Raw genomic sequence first — 24,840 nt, 5'->3', positions numbered from 1 at the left:
CCCCACCCACCCATGTGGATTCCCCAATTATCAATCAATAAGCATTTATCAAACATTTGATGTCTAACTAAAACACATTACTGTTCATGAGGAACATATGTATGGTGGTCAGCAAAAGCTTCAGGGACTAGAACTTGAAGGAAATCAGACACAGAAGGAAGTAGATATAAGGAGAAAGGGTATTCTAGGCATGGGAGAGAGCCGGTACAAAGGAACAGAGGAAAAGAATAGTGTTGTCAAGGCAGGTTAGCAAACATTTATTAAGTGCCTACTATGTGCTAGAAAGGGAGAAAGTTCCAGTCCTCAAGGAGTTTGCAATGTAAGGGAGGGGACAACTTGTGAAAAACTATGTACAAATAAGAGACATACAAGGTTAATTGGAGAAAGGTGCAGAGGGAAGGCACTAATATTAAGGAGGACCAGGGTTGTGTATGAGGAATAGCAAGAAAACCAGCTTGGCTGGACTCTGTAGAGTTCAGGAAAGAGAGTAATGTATAAGAAGGCCAGAAAGGTTGGGGGCAGCTTGTGAAAAGCTTTAAATGTGAGATTTTGACATTTGACTACAGAGACAATAGAAAACTGATGGAATTTATTTAATAGTAGTGACATTGTCAACACGGAACTTCAAGAAAATCATGAGCGGTCATGTAAAGATGCATCGGCTGAGGAATGTGAAAGGGTGACCAGCTGAGGCTTTTGAAGTAGTTCAGGTGAAAGGCGATGGAAAACCTGAACCAGGGTGGTGGTCCTGAGTAGAGAAAGATATTCAAGATATAAAGATTTGGTCACCCCATTTTATGTGAGGAAATAAAGTCAACGAGCATTTATTAAGCACCTACTATATGCCAAGCATTGTGTTAAGTCCCTGCTTTCAAGCTCAGTCTAATGGGGAAGACAGCATGTTAAAACAACTGCACACAAGATACAGATAGGATAGAGTGGAAATGATCACAGAGGGAACATAATGGAATTAAGAAGAATCAGAAAAGACTTCTTACAGAAGGCAGAACTTTACCTAGGTATGAAGGATAAGATAGGAGAGAGAGATGAGGAGGGAGAATATTCTGGGGTGGGGAACAGCCATTCAAAAAGCATAGAGGTAAAAGAGAGTGATTCTTGTGAGAGGAAGAGAAAGGAGGTTGGTGTCACTGGATTCAAGATAATGTGGAAGGAAGGTGAAAAGTAGGAAGATGACATGATAGGCTTTAGAAGCAAAATGGAGGTTTTTCTATTTGTTCTTGGATGCAATATGGAGCCACTGGCCAAGAGGCAGAGAGGTGTTTGGTTTGACACAGCCATACCTGTGCTTTACAAACATCAATTTGATAGAAGAGTGGAGGATATACTGGAATGAAGAGAATAGGAAGACCAACCAGAAGGCTGCTACAATAGCCCTGAGAGAATAATTGAATCTATGGGAGGTGATGACATGCCCAAACAAAATCATATAGAGGACAAAGAGGATATAAAAAAGATGTCATTGGGGTACTCCCACAGTTACTGGGCACAACTTTGATAAAGATTCAGCAAGGGAGACAGAAGGAGCAGTCAGGTAACAGGAGCACCAAGGCAAAGCAGTGTCCTGAAAACAGAAAAAAGCTTCAAGAAAAGGGTGATCAACAGTGTTAAAGGCTGCAGAGAGGTCACGAAGGATGAGGACTGAGTAAAGGCCAATTTGGCAATTAAGAGATTACTGTTAACTTTGGAGAGATTAGTTTCAATTCAGTGAGTCAAACTGTTGTGTTTTGTTTTCTTTAAAAAAAGGAAGCTAAGGCAGCCTACTTTAGCTGTTTTTCCTCAAGGAGTTTAGCCATGAAAGGGAGGAAAGATATGGCATGATAGCTACCAGAGATAGATGGATCAAGTAAGGGTTTTTTGATGATGGGGAGATATGGGCATATATGTAGGCAGCAAAGAAGCCAGTCAACATGGAGAGATTGAAAATTAGTGAGAATGGTTGTGATAGAATAAGCAATCTGCTAAAGAAGACTGGCTAAAGGATCATCTGTGCACAAAGGGGTGTGTTGGTGAGGATAAGGGCCACTTCTAACATGAGGGAATGAAAATAGTGGCAAAAGGTATTCCAGTGATGTGAGATGAGGAGAATAGAAGAAGAGGCAAATAGTCTCTTTTTCAAAAAAAATTTTAACTAAAATATGAGACAAGGTTCTCAGCTGAGAGAATAGGAGAGAGAAGAGTCATAGGATTTGAGAAGGGATTTAAAAAAAGTAAATTCAAGGGAGAGTGGAAGAGGCAAGGTTAAGGCCAAGATTGTGAACCTGGGTGACTAGAAGAATGGTGGCATCCTCAACAAAAATAGGGAAGTTCTGAAGAGAGGTGAGTCTGAGGGAACTGTTTCATTTGTATTTGTCCTGGGCATCTGGAAGTTGTTTGCCTAATGACAGGCACTTAATTAAAATGCCCATCATTCTTTCATTCCCAGATCTCTACCCATCCTTAAAAATTCCTTACTTGACCCTCCTTCCTCATCCCTCCTCCCTTTCTTAACCAGCTTCCTAGAAAGTTGTCTGTTATCTGCTTCTTACTGCTCAACCCTAATATCAAGACATAGTCCTCTTTTGGTTCCCCACCTGCCTGATGATTTCTTTTCAGTCTGCCGTATCTTCATCTTGCCTCCTAATTTGTATAACCCAAAGCTCTGTCGTCCTAGGTCCCCTTCTCATCTCTCTGCACTTTTTGCTAATCTCACCAGTATTCATTGGTTCAGTCATCATCTCTCCTGATCTCTAGTATTGTATGACTACTAGATATTTCAAGTTCAATGTTACTGGGGACTCAAAATATCCCCAAATATATGATTATCTTTTCCCTAAAACCCACCCCTCTCTTCCCTCCTTGTTTCTCTCAAGTACTCTTAGTCACAGCCAATTTCTTTTTCTCTCTCACCCCATATATCCAAACAGTTGCCACATCCTGTGGATTTTCCCTCCATCCCACTTCTCCACTCTACAGCCACATCCTCACCCTGGTTCAAGTTCACATCACTGCTGGCTTGGATTACTGCAACAGCCTTATAATTCATCTCCCTACCTCCAGTCTCTCCCCTTATCCAATCCATCCTCCTTCCAAAGTTATATTCCTAAACCTTCTGCTCACTAAAATGCAATGGCTGCTCCCTATTTTAATCTCTAGGATCAAATACAAATTTCTGTTTGGCATTTAAAGCCCTTCAGAAACTGGCTCCCATCTACCATTTCCTGGCTTTTTATAGAACACTTTCCTCCATGGATTCTGTGACCCAAGTGAGCTACCTTCTTCCTGATCTTTATATACAACATTCCATAGATCCAGTCCTATTAGTCTGTCCTCCTTACTTCCCCTTAGAATCCTCTCCCCACCCAAAAAATTACCTTGTATTTGTTTTGTGCATACTTATACAGGGTACCAAAAGTCTTAGTACAATTTTGTACTATCAAAACTTAGAACTGAAAAAAAAAAAAAAACCTTTGGGACACCCTGTATGTGGAGTGTGGTCTTTCTCAACAAAATGCAAACTCCCCGAGGGCATCGGCTTCCGTGTTTTGCCTTTGTATCCCCAGCATCTACTACAGCAACAGGCACCTGGTATGTGCTTAGTAAAAATAAATAAATACTAGATGCTTTTTGCTTGAGAGATGTCACCTTGTTTCCCTTTCTCCTTTTTCACCTAGGTCGTACAGAAAAAGACCAAGCTGCACATAGGTAATAACAAGAGAAGAATGGGGGTCAGGGGGAGAACAGCAGAGGGCCAGGGAGTGCCATGGAAGCTTTTAGTGGACCTGTACTGTTAAGAATTAAGGAGCAGGAGTTCAGTATCAGAAGGCAAAGGTCCAAGGCAGCTCTTCTAAAGAGATATATCCATGTGTATGAATAGAGAGAATGTGCAACTTGGAGCCTTAAGCTATGAAACAATACAGCACAGAAAGGTTTCTGTGTCCAGGGCCACACCCTCTATAAGTCAGAGAGGCAAGGCTTGAACCAGGTCTCCTGGTAACAATTATTACCCTGTATAACAGGTACATGACCTTTCACCCATATAAGCACATACACTTATATATGTACTTATAACTGCATATTATTTCATGAAAAAACTCCACAAGAGTCATGATTGATAAGTAATTTTGTATATGTGTGTGTGTGTACTTGATTGCATATTACTTCATGAGAAAAGAATTACACAAAAGTCATGATTCTTAAATAATTTTACCAGGCTTACCAATACTCAATATATATCTGCACTGGAGTCACAAAATGAGATGCAGAATCATCAATACGTAAATAATAACAATACTTGACAATTCTCTAGAGCTTCACAGTTTTGACAGCACTAGATGGTTCTCACAACAAGTTTTCAAATAAGACACTATGATCTAAACCCAAAACATCACACACATTCTATTGCAGGACTAACCTGGCTAAGCAGTTTAGTCATTTTTACTCCAACACAATTGTTCATTTTATTCATTACATTCATTGCACAAACTAAGATTACACTTCTAAATCTGTTATTTCATCAGATACAATACATAGTACATAATTTCTCCACATTTTAACTACCTCAGCAAACAATCTTTGTTTATACCAATAAAATGCCATTGGAACTGATTATCACATAGGAAACTGTGAGGTCATTTTCTTTGTAAAGGGCAAGATTTCAGTTAAAAAAAAAAACACGACACAACACACTGAAAATAATTGTAATATCCAAAAGAACTGTATAAATTTTTAAAATGCTTGAAAAACTTCATAATGTATTTGCAGTTCTGGCAAAGGGTTAGCTCCAAAGTAGGTAAGAATGTAACAGCAAGTAACAGCTAATACTGCTAGACTATGAAGAGTCACAAAACTAGAAAGACCTCTTTCTGCCTGAATTTAAATGCTTTTTTAAATCCCATGAAGCTCCCATTCAAAGCCATTTTACACATATTTTTAAAAACTGATTTGCCCATTAGTTATAAAGTTGCTCATATAGATCTCACCATTTTCTAAATATGATCAACTTTCAAATTTGTCTAATACAACTCTGTTCTTGGATGGAAAAGCAACATTTTCATCAGAAGAGTTTCAAACTACGAGATCTATGTAATACACGACACATAGGTAGTTGGATTTCTACAGCTAGTAACACCTTTTAGCTTCAAAATAGTTCTTTAAACACACCTTTTCCAGTTATTTTTTTTAAAAAGATTGACAATTCTTTGAAGGAAACACATGACCACTCTTAAAACAAGGAGATTTAAAATGAAAAGACCTAACAAATCAAATTGTGAGTCTATTTCAATTTCAGTTCATCTTGGTTCATAGCACAACACTGACTCACTGACATAGTTTTTCAGTAGCTTACATTAAAAAAAAAAAGGAATACCCAATTCTAGGCTTCCTAGATCAGTTCTCATAACATTCAATATTAACCCTGTGCCAATGCCTTCAGGCAGCCCCCAACAGATTCTTTAAAAGTACCGTGTCTTTTTTATCAATGATGCAACAATAAGGTGCCAGCAAAATAGTTAAGAGCAAATACACAATTAAAATGAAATGTTGTTCTTCCAATGCTCTGAATACTGTAGGTTCACATAATTTGGCAAGACTGATATATCCAGGTTCACAATCTATGGGATAAGGCCTCATGACGCAATGAATTGTTGATAATATTTGCTCCCCATGCCCAGAGCCATTCTGGCATATACTGTGCAAAAAGAAACTAAAAAGAAAAAGGAGAAAAAGTTACTAACAATACTAGAACCCCCCAAAATTACAATTACCACTAAAGTACCAATTAATAAGGTTTCAGAATATTCATCAATTCTGAACAGGCCAAAACACATATAAATACTAATCATATAAAATACTGTAAAATACAAAGCACTTCCAGAAAATATTGATTCAGTCCTGCAGTTCTTTGCTTAATACTGATGGTCATCTAGGATCATCACCACCTAGAACCTAAATAAAACATCAGGTGGATTTCACCTAATTGAAAATTTTAATCCTTTATTAACGCCCTATTTTGATGCCTCATTATGCTACATTGATGACCTTGAGTTATCTAGATTATGCCAACAAAGTATAAAAAGTGGCAGATATGAAGCTGACATATGAGACAGGCATTATATTCTATGTGTCTATCTTCCTAGGACCAGCTGAGTTAGCTAAGTGCAGAAATACTCTTCATTGAAGATCTGGCCATTACATGATGGACTCTGGGGACAAGAGAAACCTATTAAACCAATTAAGGAAGTGGTCTGAAAATTTATTTTTGCTCCCAGTACAGTCTTCTTTGAACTATGAGGAAATAAGGTACACTGAATGTTTATACCAGCTCCACTACTGCAAAGTCAGAAGACCTACACATGCAAAGTTTCTTTTTAACAAGAGAAGTCATTTTTGTTGATTTCTTTACAAGTTCAAGACTTAACATGTTTTGAGTTTAGTGCATATGTATAATAAGAAAGCTGTGCTTATTTTTCAAATATTACACTTACCACATTATATGTGTAAGGTAATTAAAATCTATATTAAACAAAAATATTTATATATTTTCTTTCATTTGCTTAATAGAAATCCCAAACTTTCATAGTACACACCCTTTGAGAATCAAAGGTTTAGAGAAGTGGCTGACTACATGAGTAAAGAACTTACTCACATGATGAAATCATAAATCCTCTAAAGTATTAAATACTAAAATAAAAAGCTTAATATGCATCCCATTGATGAAAAACAGAATACAACACATCTTCCTCTACTGAGTGTCTTCTGGGAATGGCTATAAATATCTGGTTCACCAAGTAGATGGAAATATGTACAAGTTCAAAATCGAATAAAAACCTCTCCATCCTGCTCTGCCAGCCTGTCCTAGCTAAAGTGTGGCTTTGGCTTCAACTACTAATACCTGGTGGTACTGTTTCCTAATAAGGTATTTATTAAATTAATTTGTTTTTCAATCAACTCTACCTAGAATGTATCTGGTATTTTTTATTAAATATAAAAAATGGAAAGCTAGTAATGAAAAGGCTGCTCTTTTCCTGCCAAACTGGCAGCATGTTCTGAGGCTAAAAATTAATGGGTAAAACCAATGTTATTTCTGAATATGAAAAGAAATACTTTCCAAGGCAATATTAATACTTTGACAGTATCAGTATGTTAGTAATTCTTCCAGACTCCCTTTAGCTTTGCAGGCTAAAACCATTTTTCTACTTTTACGTGGAAAGCTAATAGAGCACACACAAGACTAGGCTGATACTATAATGCTGAAGCACTAAAAGTCAAATACAACCATAATTGATATGTCTCTTCTAATTTTGCTTCTATTTAGAATATTACATCTACAATAAATGCTAAAGATATTTGATATGAAAGAAACAGTTTTAAAGAACTTGGTGCCCTTTTTACCTAAAAGAACCCTGAAAGCATGGTACACTTGCCAATACTATGTTAGAAAAATACAAGCCCTTAATAAAACCATGAATGTTTCTTTCCCAGTACTTAAAATAGTCAAATTCTCAACTATCTTTCTAAACCATTTACAAAGATATCAAAAGATCTAAGTATTTTAAGCATGTTCCAATACGTAATTTTTCATTATCTGCCTCTTAAAATTGTCACAATATATTGTTCAGTTTCATCATTAGGCATAAAAGTCATTCGAAATAAAGAAACATTTTGCAAGTTTACATTGTTCAGATGACCCTGTAAGCTCCAGTACCCACTTCTATAAGTACTATCAGTTAGATGCCAATGAAGACATTGAGCAATTTTTATAATTATATTCCAATACTGCAAGAATCTGAGATTTCATCACTGTGAGTATTCCCTTCCCTGACTAATGACAATCCCTTGATAACTCACAGACAGGTCTTAAGAGTCACTGTGCCTTTTAAAACTGATCACCTTATGGACAAACTAGTGATGAGCCCCTGAAGACATAGATAGATTCTCCCCAAGATGACTGATGCTGAGCCAGGCGATCACTAGGCCTATATTCAAAACATTTCCAACTTTATAGGAACTGCCTGGGTGTGCAATGCCCTGGCACAGTCTTTTGAGAAGCAAAAAAGCACCTCTACACAACAATATGGTATCAAATTAAGATGTGTTTTCTGTTGTCATTTGCATTTATGTAGAGAAGCCCTTTTCATCTTATATCCATTTCAATTTTTTAACAATTTTAATGCAAATATTACCGAAAGAGAAACTTCTGCGACAACCAAAACCATTGAGGAAGTCAAGGTAAGAATTAATCAAAACTTTATGCTTCTCAACATTATCTTTCACTGTAATGGGAATGTAAATTTGGAAGATCTTCCCTGCCCCTAGGCTAAAGTGCACCTGAAGCCTGGGGAGGGAGGCTTGTTTTTCAGTAGATAATTCTTGATTGGCCAGTGAGTCAATAAGGTTGTTACATTCTCTGAGCCAGGAGAAGGCTATATAAGCCCTGATGTGTAGCTTTGTTTTGGGACTCACGTTCTGTGATTTGATCTGAATTCTGGGAAGCCGTTGTTGAGAGTCCCCCGGCTTTGAAAAACCCAGATATGGAAACCCAGATGTTGACTGGGTATGGATGTAATGGTTGTACAGTTTGGAAAGCTGACTACTTGATCTGTTAATGTCTTGATAATTCTGTCTGTATATTTTGAAGTTTGGGGTGCTGACCTTTTTCCCCTGAACAAGGTAAATGATATATGTCTGACTGATTAAAGTCAGCTTGTTAACCCATTTTGAATTGCTTTCCTTTAACAAAGCAGATCCAAGCTGTGGTAACAGCAAACCCTGAGGACGCGCTTGGGGTGCTTGCTGCTACATTCACTTAAATTTTCAAAATTTTAGAAATCATTCAAAAAAATAAATATTGTTACCTGAATTGAATGAAACCAGTACCCTGTGGTCCTTTTTGAGATTCCAAGAGTAGCAATAGCATGATGTGCATATACTTTTGGTGATGGCACCAACCAAGAGCAGCCATGTAGAAAGCTACCGCATGCTTTCGAATTTGTAGCTACAGAGAATGGAATTAAACTCTGTACAAAAATTCCTTTAGAAGCATATTCATATTGCAATGCTCTGCTGAAGTGGTCTAAGTAAGCCTGTTTAAAGAGAAGGAAAAAAAAGAAAACATTTATTTCTCATTTTTCATTAAGAGAACAAATCGTAGAGTACTCACAGCTGAGTCAGAAGGACAACAAGGTTTTTCAATCCAATCAAATGATTACAGTATTACTTTACTCTAGGGCTCTTTTCCCAAACCACAATAATCATCACCTTTGATGCAGAGTATGCAGTCATCTGGGGAGTGGGTTTGCAGCAGGAGCCAGAGGAGATGTTCACAATGGCACCCTTCCTCCTCGCCACCATCCCTGGCAATACTATGTGGACCATCAAGCTGGCAGCTGCAATGTTTACATCGATAATGTCCCACAGTTTGTCCTCAGAGACTTGAGTAAAATACTGTGGGTAGGGATAATACACCCCGACATTATTCACCAAGATACCAATGTCTCTGTCTTGTAAAGCTTCTCTAATAAGTAAGTAAATTCCGCGGCCATTGGAGAAGTCTGCGACTATAACCTCTGTTTCAACTCTGTAGGTGTCAGCCAAGGTTCTGGAAAGCTTGTGCAGCTTCTCTTCATTCTGGCTGATGAGGACAATATTGAGACCCCGGCTTGCTAACTCCTCAGCATAGGCTTTTCCAATGCCATCTGTGGCACCTGTGTTAGAAAACAGAAAAGGTAATACGGCGTCTCAGGATCTTTCTCTTGTGGTGTGCAGCACTTGGCCTTGGAAGCCTCCAATAAGGATATTAAAGAGAGTCATGTAGGAAAGAAGAGAGAATAAGGACTGACCGGCCTCATTCCACAAGACCCTGTAAAGTGGTGATGCGCTAATAAACGAAGGCAGGCCAGTATGATTGCTAAATGCTCACCTGGAATAAAATTTATTTGGAGTTAAACTGATTTGTGACTCTGAACATTTCTGGTTTTGAATTTAAAGAAAAACTTCAATGACTCCTCCTTGAGAGTGTATGTCATAAGAAGGATCTTCCCCATGTTGCGACAAAGTGACTCTGATGGAGGTAAAACTCCCTAAACTCCAAATTTGATAAACCTGAGGCAGTAGCCAACAAGCATTTCAGAAAATGAAAGGAATCAGAATAAAAGAGGAAGAACAATATAAAAAGTGGCACGGTACCATGGCAAAGAGTACAAGACAAGCACTGAGGCCATCCATTCTAGTTCTGGTTCTGCAGCCATCTGGCAGCTGCATGACCTTAAGCAAGTTCTTTCCTTTCTCTGAGCTCAGTGTTCTCAGCTGTAAAATGAGAGAACTGTACAAGGTCATCTCCAAGGTCCTGTCCAGCTTTTATATTCCATGAAAATCTTTTAAAAATATTTTCTTCTAAAAATGGAGTGGAGGGGGATACATAATAGAGAAAAAAATGCATGTAAATATATGTGGCTTTTTAAATAGTATTTTCCTATTAAAGTACCTAAATGAGTTCAAGAAAGCCTTCTAAATAAGAAAAAAAAGGACTTGACTCTTGATTTCATTTGTCTAGGACAGTAATGTCAAACTTAAACAGAAACAGATCAAATTGACTTAGAAAAACCACAAATCAATGTTATCTATATTGTAGTGAGTTTAATTAATTGTGTTAAACGTTTGCCAATTACATTTTAATCTGGTTCTGGCCACTTGGAAGTGAGTTTGACACCTCAGGCACAGAAAACTTGTGGGCAAACAAATTCCCTTTCTCTGCATCTTGTGGTTTCAAAGTTCCCCAGAAACCTGAGAGATTAAGCAACTTGCCCTGGGTCACACAGCCAACAATATGTCAGAAACAGAACTTGAACTTATATTTTCCTGACTTTAAGGTCAGCTCTCAATCATTATGTCATACTTAAATAATACCTCTAATTTAAAATTAGATATTAAATAGCTACTTGGATTTTAAATGAAAGTCAAAGTACTCATAATTTAGTTTCTTACCACTGACAACTGCCCATCTTCCATACTGCTTAATGAGATCTGCTCTGCTCACCAATCTAGGGATGAAATGCAGTCTGATCAAGCTGTAAAAGTCACATATGATGGTGATGCTTTTTCTGGCAGTGTACCAGGCTCCAACCAAAGCTAAAGCTTCCATGTAGCAATTGCAAGACCGGGCAATTTCCCTGTATAAGAGGTAGAAACTGTCAACAGCAGCCATGGCTAATAGAACCCTGAAAAGAAGAAAAAGAAAAACTATATCAATAAGAAGAGAACCTCTGCCTAATAAATTAATACCATATATGTTTCAAACTAGAAAGACATATTCTGCTTCATGGGGAAGATGAAAATGTGATTTTTTTTTTACTATTTAGCATCTTTTTTTTTTCAATTTATTTATTTTTAGTTTTCAACATTCACTTCCATAAGTTTTAAATTTTCTCTACCCAGGGGCGGCTAGGTGGCACAGTGAATAGAGCACTGGCTCTGGAATCAGAAGGACCTGAGTTCAAATCCGGCCTCAAACACTTAACACTTACTAGCGGTGTGTAACTTTGGGCAAGTCACTTAACCCCAATTACCCCTCCAAAAAAAAAAAATTTTCTCTACCCACCCCACCAAGACAGCATGCCATCTGATATGTGCTCTACACATGTTGTGACCTTGTTGCTGCTGCTGTGTGCAACACACATCCATTCCTATTAAACACATTGAAAATGTGATTCTCTGGATGGCTAGGTGGTGCAGTGAATAGAGTATCGGTCCTGGAGTGAGGAGGACTTAAGTTCAAATCTATATTCAGATACTTAACACTTACTAGCCATGTGACCTTGGACAAGTCACTCAACCCCAACTGCCCTGACTTACAACCCTTCCAAAAAAAAAAGAAAATGTGATTCTTTGGTATGAAAGTAACAATGACTTTTTAAGATGTACTTAGCCTAGTTCATTTTAGGGTTTGATTATTTCATAATTAGTCTTTAAAATGTTGTTCCTGGGGCAGCTAGGTGGCGCAGTGAGTAAATCACCAGCCCTGGAGTCAGGAGAACCTGAGTTCAGATCTGGCATCAGACACTTAACATACACAAAAAAAACTAGCCTTGTAACCTTGGGCAAGTTACTTAACCCCAATTGCCCTCCAAAAGGCAAAAAAAAAAAGTTTTTCCTTCCTCAGAGGCAAAATCATTTAAAAAGTTACTTAAGATTGGAAGACCAAAGCCTACTGCAACACCCCTTCTCCCAAAAACAGTGAATGAAGAGAAAGGATCCTTGCTCTGGAGTCTGGCAGGAAGAGCAGGAAAGGGGTGGTTACCTTCATTAGGAAAACTGGACAAACCCAGGACAATTTTTATTTACTTGATGAAATGTCACTATTCTCCTTTTAACAGGGAAGGCAACATTATTACTAGAAATAGCAACTCACACTCGTATTTCATTTTAAGGCTTACAGAGACCCTTTCTCACAAGAACCCTAGGAGAGCCATGGTACAACTCCTACTGACCCCATTTTTACAGAACAAACAGAAGAAAAGTTGACAAGATTGATCAAGGTCACCAAGTTAAGTCTCAGAGCAAAGATGTTGGACCCTAGATTACTCCTGACTTAAAATCTAGACCTGTTTTCATTCCCATTCCTACCACAGGGCCTGAGTTCTAATCCCAGATTCACATCTACCTGTGTGATATGAAGCAAGTCACTTAATCACTTTGAGCTTTAAGCTCTTTACCTGTAAAATCAAAGGCAAAAAAAGGTAGGTGCTGTCTGAGGTCTCTTCAAGCTTTTAAAACTTATGATTCAATAGTCTCCAAAAGTACATCTGTAAATATATATATTTGAACAGTCATCTAAAAAGTTTATTTCAGAACAAAAACATAATTAAAAATCATATTTATAATTGAACACCTAATGGAATGGTAATTTTCCGATAAGATATTATACTGTCAGTTCCAGGTCATGTGAGAAACAGACTGGCAAATTAGACATTTTCTCTTATCTCCATGATCTATCAAATGTCTCCAAAACAAAAATTATGCTTCAACGAGAAAGCAACTTCAGCTGTATCAATGGTCTAGGACACTCAAAATCCAAAAGGAGGTTAAAAAAAAAACCCAGGAAACTAACACTTACCAACCTGGCCGAAGCTCATTCAGCACATCTCCTCTATCTCCCATGCTACAATAGCAGCCTCAAGGATATGGCACAGGCTTACAACAAAACCTACTCCTATCACATTTCCATCTTTCCAATGCCATGGAGACCTGGGCTCCAGGCTGCAGAAGTTTACTTGGGCCTTGACAGCCAAGTTGGCCACAGACCTTCAGAAGCAAGAGCTGGGGGCTGCAACCTTAAAGTACTAGTGCTACACAGTAATGAACTGCTGGTACCAGACAGTGGGACAGGTCACCAGGAAAGGACACTGTGCATGTGGTAATCTATGCAGCACTTTACCAAGCCTATGGGAAAGAGCACAACACCCAGCTAAGGTCAGTTCTGACCACCTAAAAGTCACCTGGGGCAGAGACCTAGGCTGGTACCATAAACTGTTCAGTGTGGGAGGAGGCTGACTTCTGAGATCCAGTCACATGAAAATCACAACTAGAAGGGAAGAATTAGAAGTCAGGAAATGAGTGATAAGGAAAATACCAGGGTGGGAAAGAATAAAAGTACCAAAGATTTCAGCAAGAAAACTCAAAGACCCTGAACATAAAAAGATAAAGTAATAGGAAAAAACAGTAACAAGAGAAGGAAATATGGCTTCCAGATCTCATAACAAATTCAGGAATTTTATGAATAAATATTGCAAAACAAAGGAAAACCTAAGACAGAATAACCCTGTAGAGTCTGAGGAGAGCATGGAGCACAGCACACTGTTCCTGAATGGTTTAAAAGAGAAATGAGAATCACGAAAGCAGAACGTATGTCCTACACACTAAAAATAATGAACAGAATCAAAAAACTGTAATTTGCAATGGCAAGTCTTACCAAAGAAACAAAAGAACAACAGACTAAGAATGCAAATACACAAATTAAAGAATGATATAGAAGAACAGAAGAAAAAAACAATGACATTAAAAGAAAATATGTTCACTATGCAAGCAAAACATACTGATCTTAAAGAGTACTGCATAGAGACAACCAGAGAATCCTAAGTCTCCTCAAAGAGCATAAGACAAAAATTCTTAACACCATAATGAAGGAAATCATAGAAGAGAACTGCCCATAACTTCTGACATAGAAAATAAAATTCCAATTGAAAGAATTCAGATTGTCTCCAGAAAAAAAAAAATCCAAGGCTGCAAACTCCAAGACACCTAGCAGTTAAATTTAATAATTCAATTCAGAAGCTACAAGTTCTAAGTCATCAGGAGGAAAGACCTTCTATCACAAAAGAAAGGGCATTTGAATAATGCAAAACAATTTGGTGCCCAATAGAAAAAGGAGGAGGGAATGGAATAATGTGTTCCAAAGAGCAATGGAGCTAAGAATGCAGCCCAGGATGACCATATGGGACCAATGATGGATGTTTAATAATAAAGAATTTGAAACACTCATAACAAGAAAACCAGGCTTGAAGAGATTATTTTCTCCTTGAACATACCAACAAAAAAATACAGAGGAGTGAATAAATGCACACAGCAACAGGGTCACAACAGAAAGACTTCTAAGTGTATACAAGGAGACAGATGAAGGTGAAAATCTAGTAAAGATAACAGTGAAGAGGCAGACAGACAGGGCATTATGAAGAGAACCTACTGACTCCCTGCCTACAGGTTAATACTTCTTTTGTGGAACTACATTACAACATGAGAGAGTACATAAAATGGGGTGGGGGTGACGGAAGTAGGCAGATGGAGAGAGTATGTGATGTACCTTGTCTTATCAAGGGCTTGCAGTAAGAGGAAGGATACCTCTCTGGTCTCTGAAAGAGAATAGCCAAAAGAGAAGCAGAAGAGGAGGAGGAGGGAAAAACTGAAAAGGAGGGAAAGGAGGTCTTACTTTGGGGTTGGGAGGGGATTTCATTGATAAATACTCCTATGGGTAAAGAGAGATGGTCATTTAGAAAGGGGTGCAAAAAATGAAATTTTAAAAACTAATGAACAGGACTAACCAAAGGGGAGAGAGGAAGGGGAAATCTACTTTAATGAGAGGAAGAAAAAAGAGACAGAAGAAATATATATCCAGATAAAAGTAGGAGAGAAAAAGGAACTAATAAACAAAACCCTAAAGAGAAAAGGGTAACAAATGAGAAGAGGGAATCATGAGTGTTGGTGGGAATAGTGCCACCTTTTTAAAAAATTAAAGTAACTGAAGGTACATAATACTGTGTTTACAGCAGGAGGGGAAATTTTTTAAAAAATTATAGACATGGAAGAAAAAATAAACCTAACTCATAATGTGAGTTACTAAGTTAAATGAGAATGAAACAACCCAATAAAATGAAAAAAGTGACAGATTCGATAAGAAAACAAAATCCTACAATCTGTTGCTTACAAGAAATATGTTTCAAAAAACAGACACATGTACAAAATAAAACTGAAGGTATGGGAGGAAGATTACTATTCATCAAGTGAATCCAAAAAAGCAGAAGTTGCCATCATGTTATCAGATAAAGCAAAAATATTCAAAAAGCAAAAAGGGATAAATAAGGAAATTACATTATGGTGAAAGGAACCATAGACAAAGAACCAACTATCAGTAAAAAACTTATGAGTTCCAAATGCCTTGCCATCCAAATTCATAAAGGAAATATTATCTGAGCTTCAAGAAGACAAAGACAGTAACTCGATATCCCTCTATCAGTTTTGGGTAAATCTAACAGATAAACAAAAGGAAAAACATGGAACTGAACAAGATTCTGGAGAAGTGAGAGTTAAAAAGACTTACTGGCATCTTCTAACTGGACCTCAAAAGAATATATATTTCTCTTTGTAGCATGAAAATCTTACAAAAACTGATTATGTGCTAGTACATAGAGATTTTGCAAACAAATGTATAAAGACAGAAATAATCAATACATTCTTTACAGACCATGATACAATAAGAATAGAAATCAGTTCAGGGACCACAAACAAAAGACACATACCCCCCTGCCCCCATGAAGAGGTCAGAGATTAAGGGGAGATAGATATAAGTGTAAACTTAGGCAGAGTGCCCAATCTTTGCTTAAATGTTAGGAAATCTTCCTTACTAGGAGCAATTGTGATTAAACTCATAGTTCATCAGCCCGAATCACTGGTCAGTCAGCCTGTGAGTGAAGAACTCTGGGGGGGGGTAACACTACTTCCTAAAATAGTCTATTCTATGTGGATAACTCTAACTGTCTGGAAACTTTTCTTATCTCAGGGTCAAATCTGCCTCAAGAGTTAACTTCTACCAGTTGCTCCAGGTTCTTCCCTCTGGGGTTAAACAGATCAAGTCAAATCTCTCCTAAAATACATAAAAACAGCTATCACAGCCCTCAGGTAGTCTTCAGCCTAAATAAGTCCAGATCCTACAAAAGATTTTCAAACAGCATGTTCTCAAGGCATTTTACCTTCCCCGCGACTTTGTAGCTTGCCAATGCCCTTCCCAGAACCGAGCACAACTACAGCTGAGAAAGGCAGAATATAGAGTGGCTATGGCATAGTGGTTAAGGCATTCACAATAACGCTAAGACCTGTTTTCAAATCCCTCTTGGGATTTATCCATTAACCATATTAAGGGAAAAAAGCAAGAAAAATATACAAAGTGAAAAAAGTATTCTTCAATCTGTACTCAGAGTTCTTTCACTCTTTCTGGAGGCAGATAGCATTTTTTTTTTTTATCATGGGTCCTTTGGAATTGTCTTGGAATGTTGTCTTGATCACAGTAACTAAGTCTTTCAAAGATGATCAACTGTGAAAAACAGTTACTGTGATCAAGACAACAATATTGCTATTACTGTGTACAGTGTTCTCCTGATCCTGCTCACTTCAATTTGCATCAGTTCATATATGTCTTCTAAGGTTTTCCTGAAACCATCTTGTTCATCATTTCTTATAGTACAATCATATACCACAACTTGTTCAGTCATTCCCCAAATGATACAGTTTCCAATTCTTAGCCACCACAAAAGGAGATGCTATAGATATTTATGTACAAATAGGTCCTTTTCCCTTTTCTTTGCTCTCCTTAGAATACAGACCTTGGAATATCTAGAATCTTTTGGAATAAATGCAGAGGACACTCACTCTCCCTACTATTATCTGATATAGTTATGGAAATGCTAGTAATAGCTATAAGACAAGAGAAAGGAATTAAAGGGATAAATCCCAATTTGCGGATGATATGATAGTTTACTTGGAAAACCCCAGCAAATTAGCAAAGATACAAATTGAGACAATTAATAGCTCCGGCAAAGTTGCAGGCTACAAAATAAATCCTCAAAAATCAAAAGCATTTCTATATAATAATAACAAACACAAGAAGCAATACTAGAAGTGGAAATACAATTCCAAATAACTATAAAATATATCAGAAGCAACATTCCAAAACACACAAAAGACTTAGATAGAATCAATTACACAGTGCTCCTTAAAGAAATAAAGAACCTAAATAGTTGAAGAAATATTCAATGCTCATGGCTAAGCAGTGTTAATATAACAAAAATGACAATACTACCAAAATTAATTTGCATTTTAAATGCTATTCCAATCAAATTACCAAGAGGATACTTTACAGAATTTGATAAAATAATAGCAAAATTCATTTGGGAAACAAAGGATCTAGGATATAAAGGAAAATGATGAAAAGTTAGGACAAAGGGGAAATAGCTTTTCTAAACCCCAAACTATATTATAAAACAACAGTTATCAAAACTATCTTCTATTGGTTAAAGAAGAGAGAGAAACCAATGAAACAAACAAGACAAGGAAGATTCAATAAATAAAACTCAATGATCTTCAATAAATAAAGTGTAAAACATAAATTCCTCAGGAAAAACTCCCTATTTGATAAAAATTGTTAGGAAAATTGGAAAGCAGTCTATCAGAAATTGGACTCAGACCAACATCTTATACCACACTCAACAATATATTTTAAATGGATCCATGACCTGAATATTAAAGATCATACTATATCTATATATAGTATGTGTATATATATATATATAAACTAAATAAAAATTAGAAGAGAAACAGATCATTTATATGAGATGTAGTCTTAACCAAGCAAGAGATAAGGCAATTACAAAGGATAAAATAGCTAACCTTGATTTGTTGAAACTGAAAAGCTTCTGTACAAACAACATTAATACATCTAAGAAAAGAAGTAAAGTGATTGAATGGGGGAAAAATCTTTGTTATCAAATATTATGGTCTCTTGCATTTTTGTTTCATATCTGTCTGTAAGCTCCTTCACAACAAGAAACTATTTTTCTGTTTCACTATGACCCCTAAACACACAGAAGTGCTGGAAACTAACCTATGCAAATATACTCAAAATTAATGGTTAAAAAAAACACAGAAGTTGAATCCTGAACACATTCTGAAATGTACTATATGAAAAAAGATATAGATTAATATAATTTAGAATTGATAGAACTCTTAATTAAGAGAACATCTAGTTCAACTTCACTTGTATGGTGATTTTTTTCTCAGTCATCAACTCTGCTTAACTTCTCTTAAGCTTTTTGATACCGCTAACTACCTTATCTTCTGCTCACATATCCTAATACTGTTCTCTTCTGAGTCCTCTACCTCCTATCTGACTGTTCCTTATCAGTCTATAAGTGTATCCCAGGTTTCTGTTCCAGGCTCTTCTTTTCTTTCTTTACATTCTTTCTCATGGTTATCTCATCATTCCCAAGAGTTCAATTATTATCTCCCTGCAGATGACTACCACAATCTACATACCTAGTTCTCATCAAGTTCTTGAGTTCCAGTTCTAAATTATGTAACTAGCTGCTATATAGTTCTACCTTGAAGGTCCAGGAAAATCTCAAAGTCAACAGAAAGTCCAACATGAAATTCATTATTTTCCCCCCTCAATCTAACTCTTCCTCTTAACTTCCCTATTTCTATTAAGGGCATGAGCATCCTTCTGCAGTCACTTAGTTTCACAACGTTAGAGTTATACTGAACTCTTCACTCTCATTCACCCTGTCCCCCAATATCAGTGGGTCTCTACTAAAATTTCAAGATAAAAAGCTCTACAGAGAATCTTGTAAGAGCAGTTTCTAATTTACAGGCTTGACTCTCATTTGGAATTAGAATTAGGTTTTCCCATAGAAACATGGGATGACAAGGTTCCCTTAAAACATAGTTGTTTTTGTTTGAATTAGAATAGCATTGCAAGTAATAATGACTAGTAGTAGCTAGCATTTTTATAGAATCTTAAGACTTGGAACTTTACAAATATTATCTCACTTTAACCTCACAATAATCCTGAGAAGTAGATGCTATTATTGTCATCCCCATTTTATTGATGTAAACAGTGATGTAAGATAGTTAAATGCATAAATATATTTACATAAATGAAGATTTGCCGAGGGTCACATAGCCAGTATGTGGCTGAATTTGAACTCTGATCTTCCTGACTGCAAGACCAGCACTTCTACAGTATCATCTAGTAGCCTATAGAACTCAACCATGTGTAACAATGTTTCTGTGGGGGAAAAAATGTGTTCTGACTGCCAGCTAGAAACAACCTAACAATCAGTGTTGAGTGGATCTATGAACTGAGTCAAAAGCTGGGGAAAATTATGTGAGAAAAATCATGCAACTGTTCATATTCTTTGTCCATCAATAACTCTACCATGTCCTCCTTCCCAAGAGCAAACAGAAGACACAGAGGGCATTTTAAGATTTCCAGATTTCAGATTAAGATTTAAGATTTCTGCTTCACAGAAAGTATTTCATTTGCTCCTCAAAACCACCCAGTCTGGGAGATATTAGAGACTATTTCCACCTCTTTCCTTCAGTGAGGAAACTGGAGCTATAAGAAGATAAGGGCTTGTGCAGGGTCATATGGCTCAAGACTCCAAGTGGGACTCAGCCACCTAACTCCAGGAAGGTTCCCTATCAAAGCTAATAAGCCTTTCATACAGCAGCACATGCAGAGAAATTAAAACTTGGTCTTAATCAAAAGTAAACATCCATTATGTCTAAATCCTGGAACAACACATACTTTCTACTAGTATAAAAGAGACTCCTTCCTCATAGATGACACTGTTTTAGTTTCTTTGCAAAGATAGTGTAGTGACTTACCATTATTTCAAATAGTAAAAGAACAAGAGAAAATCCTGGTCATTAATACAATATAGTTGCATTAAACTAGCAAGTAGCATGATTTTTTTTTTTTTGCTCTCTGGGGTCTATGTTATGAAAATGAAAGCATACAGCCAAATAATTTACATAAGATGAAAAAGTTGTTGATAACAAACCAAGCATGATGAATAAAAAGGGTTTTTTTTAAAACCTTATGATTTTAATAGAATTGAGCTTAGTAGAAAAATTTGGACCTTAGAGCTGCTGTCCAGACCACTCATTGAGAAAAGAAGTAACTTGCCAAAGATCACACAACTAGTTAGTAGCAGAACTTAGTTACAAGAATCAAGGGATCTTAACTCCCAGTTCACTGGCCTATCACACTTTTCACAAGTTATTTTTTCCCTATCTTTCATCAAGTTTATAGGTTACATCAATGCAGAAAATGTAAGGATCATGACAAACTCCAGGTAGGAAAATCAAATTTCCTAGAACCCCATTATTCCCAGCTCAGCAAGGTATAAAGTACATGAAGTCAATACAAAATAGTGTGGGACAAAGTTCTGGAAGAACAACACTGAACAAATTTATTGTACCAAAAGGAGTGGGAAAAAAAAGTGAAGAGCAAAGAGGCCAAGAAGGAAAGGGGAAGTAAACAATGACTATTTTAAAAAAACTTTTTTAAAATTTGTATTAAACTGAAGAAATCTGGAAAGGAATTAATGGCCCCATCCTTCAAACTCTTCACTTACAAGAGAACAAAAGAAAAGGCAAAAAGGGACCTTATCTTAACTAACCCAATAAAAAATTATTACAGAGGGTAAGGAATTAAAGAGACAAGAAATTGTAAATATATTTCTTAAAACCTTTAAGTAACTAGAACCCTCAACTGTGTTCAAAATAGTGAGTTTTAAATGTACTTGAATGGATGTGAAAGGTTAAGTTTCAGGGCTGAAAAATAAAATAAATAATAAGCCAGGAAAGGAGGTAAGGCAGTCCTATCAAGAACAAGGAACTAGAAGATTGCCTCCCCTACTCTGCAAGGACAGGAACCTACCACCTCCCCAGGAAGTCCATCCCATTTTGGGCAGCTCTCAGTGTTAGCTTTTCTTGACATCAAACCTAACTATTCCTCTTTATAACTTCCATCTACTGCTCCTGGTTCTGACCTCTTGGGCCAAGCAGAACAAATCTACTCCCTTTCCCTCCACATGCCAGCCTTCAAATAATTGAACACAGCAATTATGGCTCCCCAGAATCTTCTCTTCTCCAGGTTTAACATCCCCATTTCCTTCTCTCCTATGACATGAACTTAAGGGCTGTCGTCATCCTGGTTGCCCTCCTCCGCACACTCTACAACCTATCAGTGTCCTTCTTAAATTGAGGTGCCCAGAAATGAACAATATATTCCAGGTGTGGCTTGATACTGGCAGAGTACAAGAGGGCCACCACCTCCATAATCTTGGAGGCCAAACCACTCTTAATGTAGCACAAGACTGCATTAGCTTTTTTGGCTGCTACAGAACAGTGCTGGGTCCCATTTAAGCTTGCAGTCCACTAATACCCTCAGATCTTTTTCAGGACATCTTACAGTTGTGAAACAACATTTTGCACCCAAATGTAAGATTTTACATTTACCCTATTTAATTTCAGCTTATTAGATTCAGTCTAATGTTCTAGCCTGCCAAGATCTCTTCATATTCTGACTCTGACATCCAATGTGTTAACTATTCCTCTCAGCTTTCTGTCATTTGCAAATCTGATGAGCATGCCCTCTATGCTTGTAACAAAGTTATTGATAAATATGACAAAAAGCACAGGGTCAAACACAGATTCCTGGTTTCTTCCACTGGAGATCCAAATTGACAGCAACACATTAATATCTACCCTATTAGTCTAGCCATCCCATCAATTCTGAATCCTTCTTCCTCTATTATTAGGTAACCCATACTTCATCTTCTCCACAAAAAAGTATCATATACTTAATCAAAAGCTTTGCTAAAACCTAGATAAACTTACATCCACAGAATTCTCATCTATTAGTTTAGCAATCCTGTAAAAATGAAAAAAAAAGGCAATGAGGGACGTCTGTCCTGATCTATTCTTGATGAAGTCTTAGTCTTTGTAAATCCTCAATTCTTTTCCTAGATATTTCCTAATAACCTCTTTAATTATGTGCGAGAGTATTTCTCCAGGAATCAAAGTGATTTTAAACCAGCCTATAGTTTGAAGACAATGTTCTTTTCCCTTTTTCAAAACTGGCAAACATTTACTATTCTGTAGTCTTGCAGCATCTTTGCAGCTTGTGTCTTTAGCTTTCAGGTTCCCCACCCCCCACTTCTCTTGGTCTATAGAAATCCTACCCTGTGCCCCACATCCTTCCCAAAGCCTTCCCTCATCAGTCCAGTCCCTAAGTTGTAGTACTCCTAATACTTATCTGTGACAACCATTTGGAGTTTACAGAATTGCAGGATTAGAAGGGGAAGGTACTGGAGAGGTCACCTATGTGACCATAGTCTAGAGGTCTTAGAAGCCTTCATTTTATAGAGCAAACTGAGGCTCAGGAGAAGTGGGAACATACCCACCAATTCCTGTAAATAGCAGAGCTGGGACTGAAACTCAGGTCCTCTGATTCCACATTCCTTGCTTTAAATAAGCATCATTATGCTTCTTAAAATGTTTCAGGCCTTATCTCCCCAACTAGATTAAAAGTTCCTTTTGGCTAGGGGACCATGTCTCTTGTATTTCTTTTGTTGCTGCCCTTATCACCTAGCACAGTGCTCTCTGTACATGATAAGATATTCGATGAATAAACTTAAATATTATTAAATGAGGAATGCTGCAAAAAGGTCCTAATCATTTAAGTCATTTTCTCAACCTTTGTGTGAGAACAAACTTATAATGCTGGGGAAAAAAAGTCCGTGGTATATCTTGGCTTACTGATGTTTCTTCATTTCCCTTTGCCAAATTTTGATGTATCAGTGACCAAGGAAGGTTGAGAAACAATGGCTTATTTACTTATTGGAAAGAATAACAGGATCAGAGGTGTAAGACCTGGATTGTAGTCTTGGAGCAGACACCCACAGAACCATTGAGGTCAATCATTTATTTCTCTAGTTTTCTCTATTTGTGAAATGGATTTAAAATAATAATAGTACTTTTTACTATCCAAATATCATATTGTGAAAACAAATGAGATAATACTACACGTGAATATAACTAAGAAAGGTGTTACATAATTTAAAGGTATTTCTCATCATTAAACATTTGAGATCATGAAAACTATTTACAAGATCTTGCAAATTCCTAATCTAAGAAATGTTACCCAGGGCGGCTAGGTGGCGAAGTGAATAGAGCATGGCCCTGGAGTCAGGAGGACCTGATTTCAAATCCAGCCTCAGACACTTACTAGCTGTGTGACCTTGGGCAAGTCACTTAACCCCAACTGCCCTCCAAAAAAGAAGAAAAAACAACAACAAAAAAAATGCTACCCTGGTATACCAGCATCCTTTCATCTTTTTATCCTTAAGCCATTTTAAACTATAAAATACTCAATATAAAAGTATTTTCAATTAAGTAAATAAAAGGCTTACAAAGATGAGCCAAGGAACTGAAGTTCACCAGCCTCCAAAAACGGAGCCCAGCACTTCTGACCCCTTTTGGAACATGTAGTTAAGAAGGACAGACTGATGGACAAAACTAGTTTGGGGGATGGAATGAATTCTTGATGATGGGAAGGGAAGAGGGTAGAGAGGGATAGGCATCAGAGGAGAGAAGACTGAAAGACTGAACTTGAAGGAAGAAAGGGAAGGTGACCATCATAAGGTGCTGAGAGAGGGATGTACTCACTGCAGCTGGGCCAGTCAGGCTTTAGAAAGGCTCTAATGGAAAGTTGGGACAGGACTGGGTCAGTCTGAGGCCCAGCTTGAGGAGTTGCTCAGATGGATCGATGTGGCCAGGTTTTGTGTGACTAGGGAAGAGATGGGGCCTCCATTCAAGGAGCTAAAATTGGGATGGGGCTGGGTAAAGAGTTAATGAAGAACAGATAGGACTGGTAGAGACGCTGAAAAAGAGAGAAAGGAAAAGGCCTAGTTTTGATGGGTTAGGACAGGAAAGTCACAGACAGGGATGATAGGGATGTGAGGAGGGATTCCTGAGGAAGCAATTGGGCCTTGATTGGATGGAAGGAATGGAGAAGGATCTATGGAGGAATCAGGAGGGCAATGGGGGGCGGGGAGCTCCTGAAAGCGGAGAGGTGTGCCCAGCAGAGGGACCTGGAGGAGGGGAGGGCTCAGGTGGGGATGGGACCTGGAGGAGAGAAAGGCTCAGGTGGGGCTGGGGCTGGGACCTGGAGGAGGGGAGGGCTCAGGTGGGGATGGGACCTGGTGGGGGGGAAGGCTCAGGTGGGGATGGGACATGGAGGAGGGGAGGGCTCAGGTGGGGATGGGGCTGGGACCCGGTGGGGATGGTACCTAGAGGAGAGGAGGCGCAGACCGGGATGGAGGGATGCTCAGCCGTCGGGAGTTGTCGGAGGCCTCAGAAGAAGGCGGAGCGGGGGAGGGGGCCCTCAAGCCCAGAGCTCAGGAGGGGGTGGAGGAGGGGCTAGGAAGCTCACACTGGAATGGGGCCGAACCT

General features: G+C 37.9%; 1 protein-coding gene across 4 annotated transcripts in view; it reads right to left on the bottom strand.

Moving 5' to 3' along the window:
* Positions 1-4,187: 4,187 nt before the first annotated feature.
* The window catches only part of HSDL1 (hydroxysteroid dehydrogenase like 1), a 21,311-nt gene continuing 658 nt past the window's right edge, over positions 4,188-24,840 (bottom strand). The window contains exons 2-6 of one of the 4 annotated variants that reach the window (XM_069085655.1): positions 10,981-11,213; positions 9,256-9,701; positions 8,853-9,080; positions 5,563-5,701; positions 4,188-4,601 (exon numbers count right to left, since the gene is read on the bottom strand). In XM_069085655.1, coding sequence (XP_068941756.1) covers positions 5,603-5,701; positions 8,853-9,080; positions 9,256-9,701; positions 10,981-11,200 — 993 coding nt within the window. In that variant the 5' untranslated portion in view covers positions 11,201-11,213 and the 3' untranslated portion in view covers positions 4,188-4,601; positions 5,563-5,602. Of the gene's footprint in view, positions 5,702-8,852; positions 9,081-9,255; positions 9,702-10,980; positions 11,214-24,677; positions 24,698-24,840 lie in introns of those variants that run through there. The other 3 variants (XM_069085654.1, XM_069085657.1, XM_069085656.1) reach the window with 3 other exon arrangements.

The sequence above is a fragment of the Petaurus breviceps genome, unplaced genomic scaffold (genome assembly GCF_028583685.1).
Source record: "Petaurus breviceps papuanus isolate PSGF00001 unplaced genomic scaffold, PetGlider_PUasm1.0 176, whole genome shotgun sequence".
NCBI classification, from domain to species: domain Eukaryota; kingdom Metazoa; phylum Chordata; class Mammalia; order Diprotodontia; family Petauridae; genus Petaurus; species Petaurus breviceps.
This window is presented reverse-complemented; position numbering and strand designations above follow the sequence as displayed.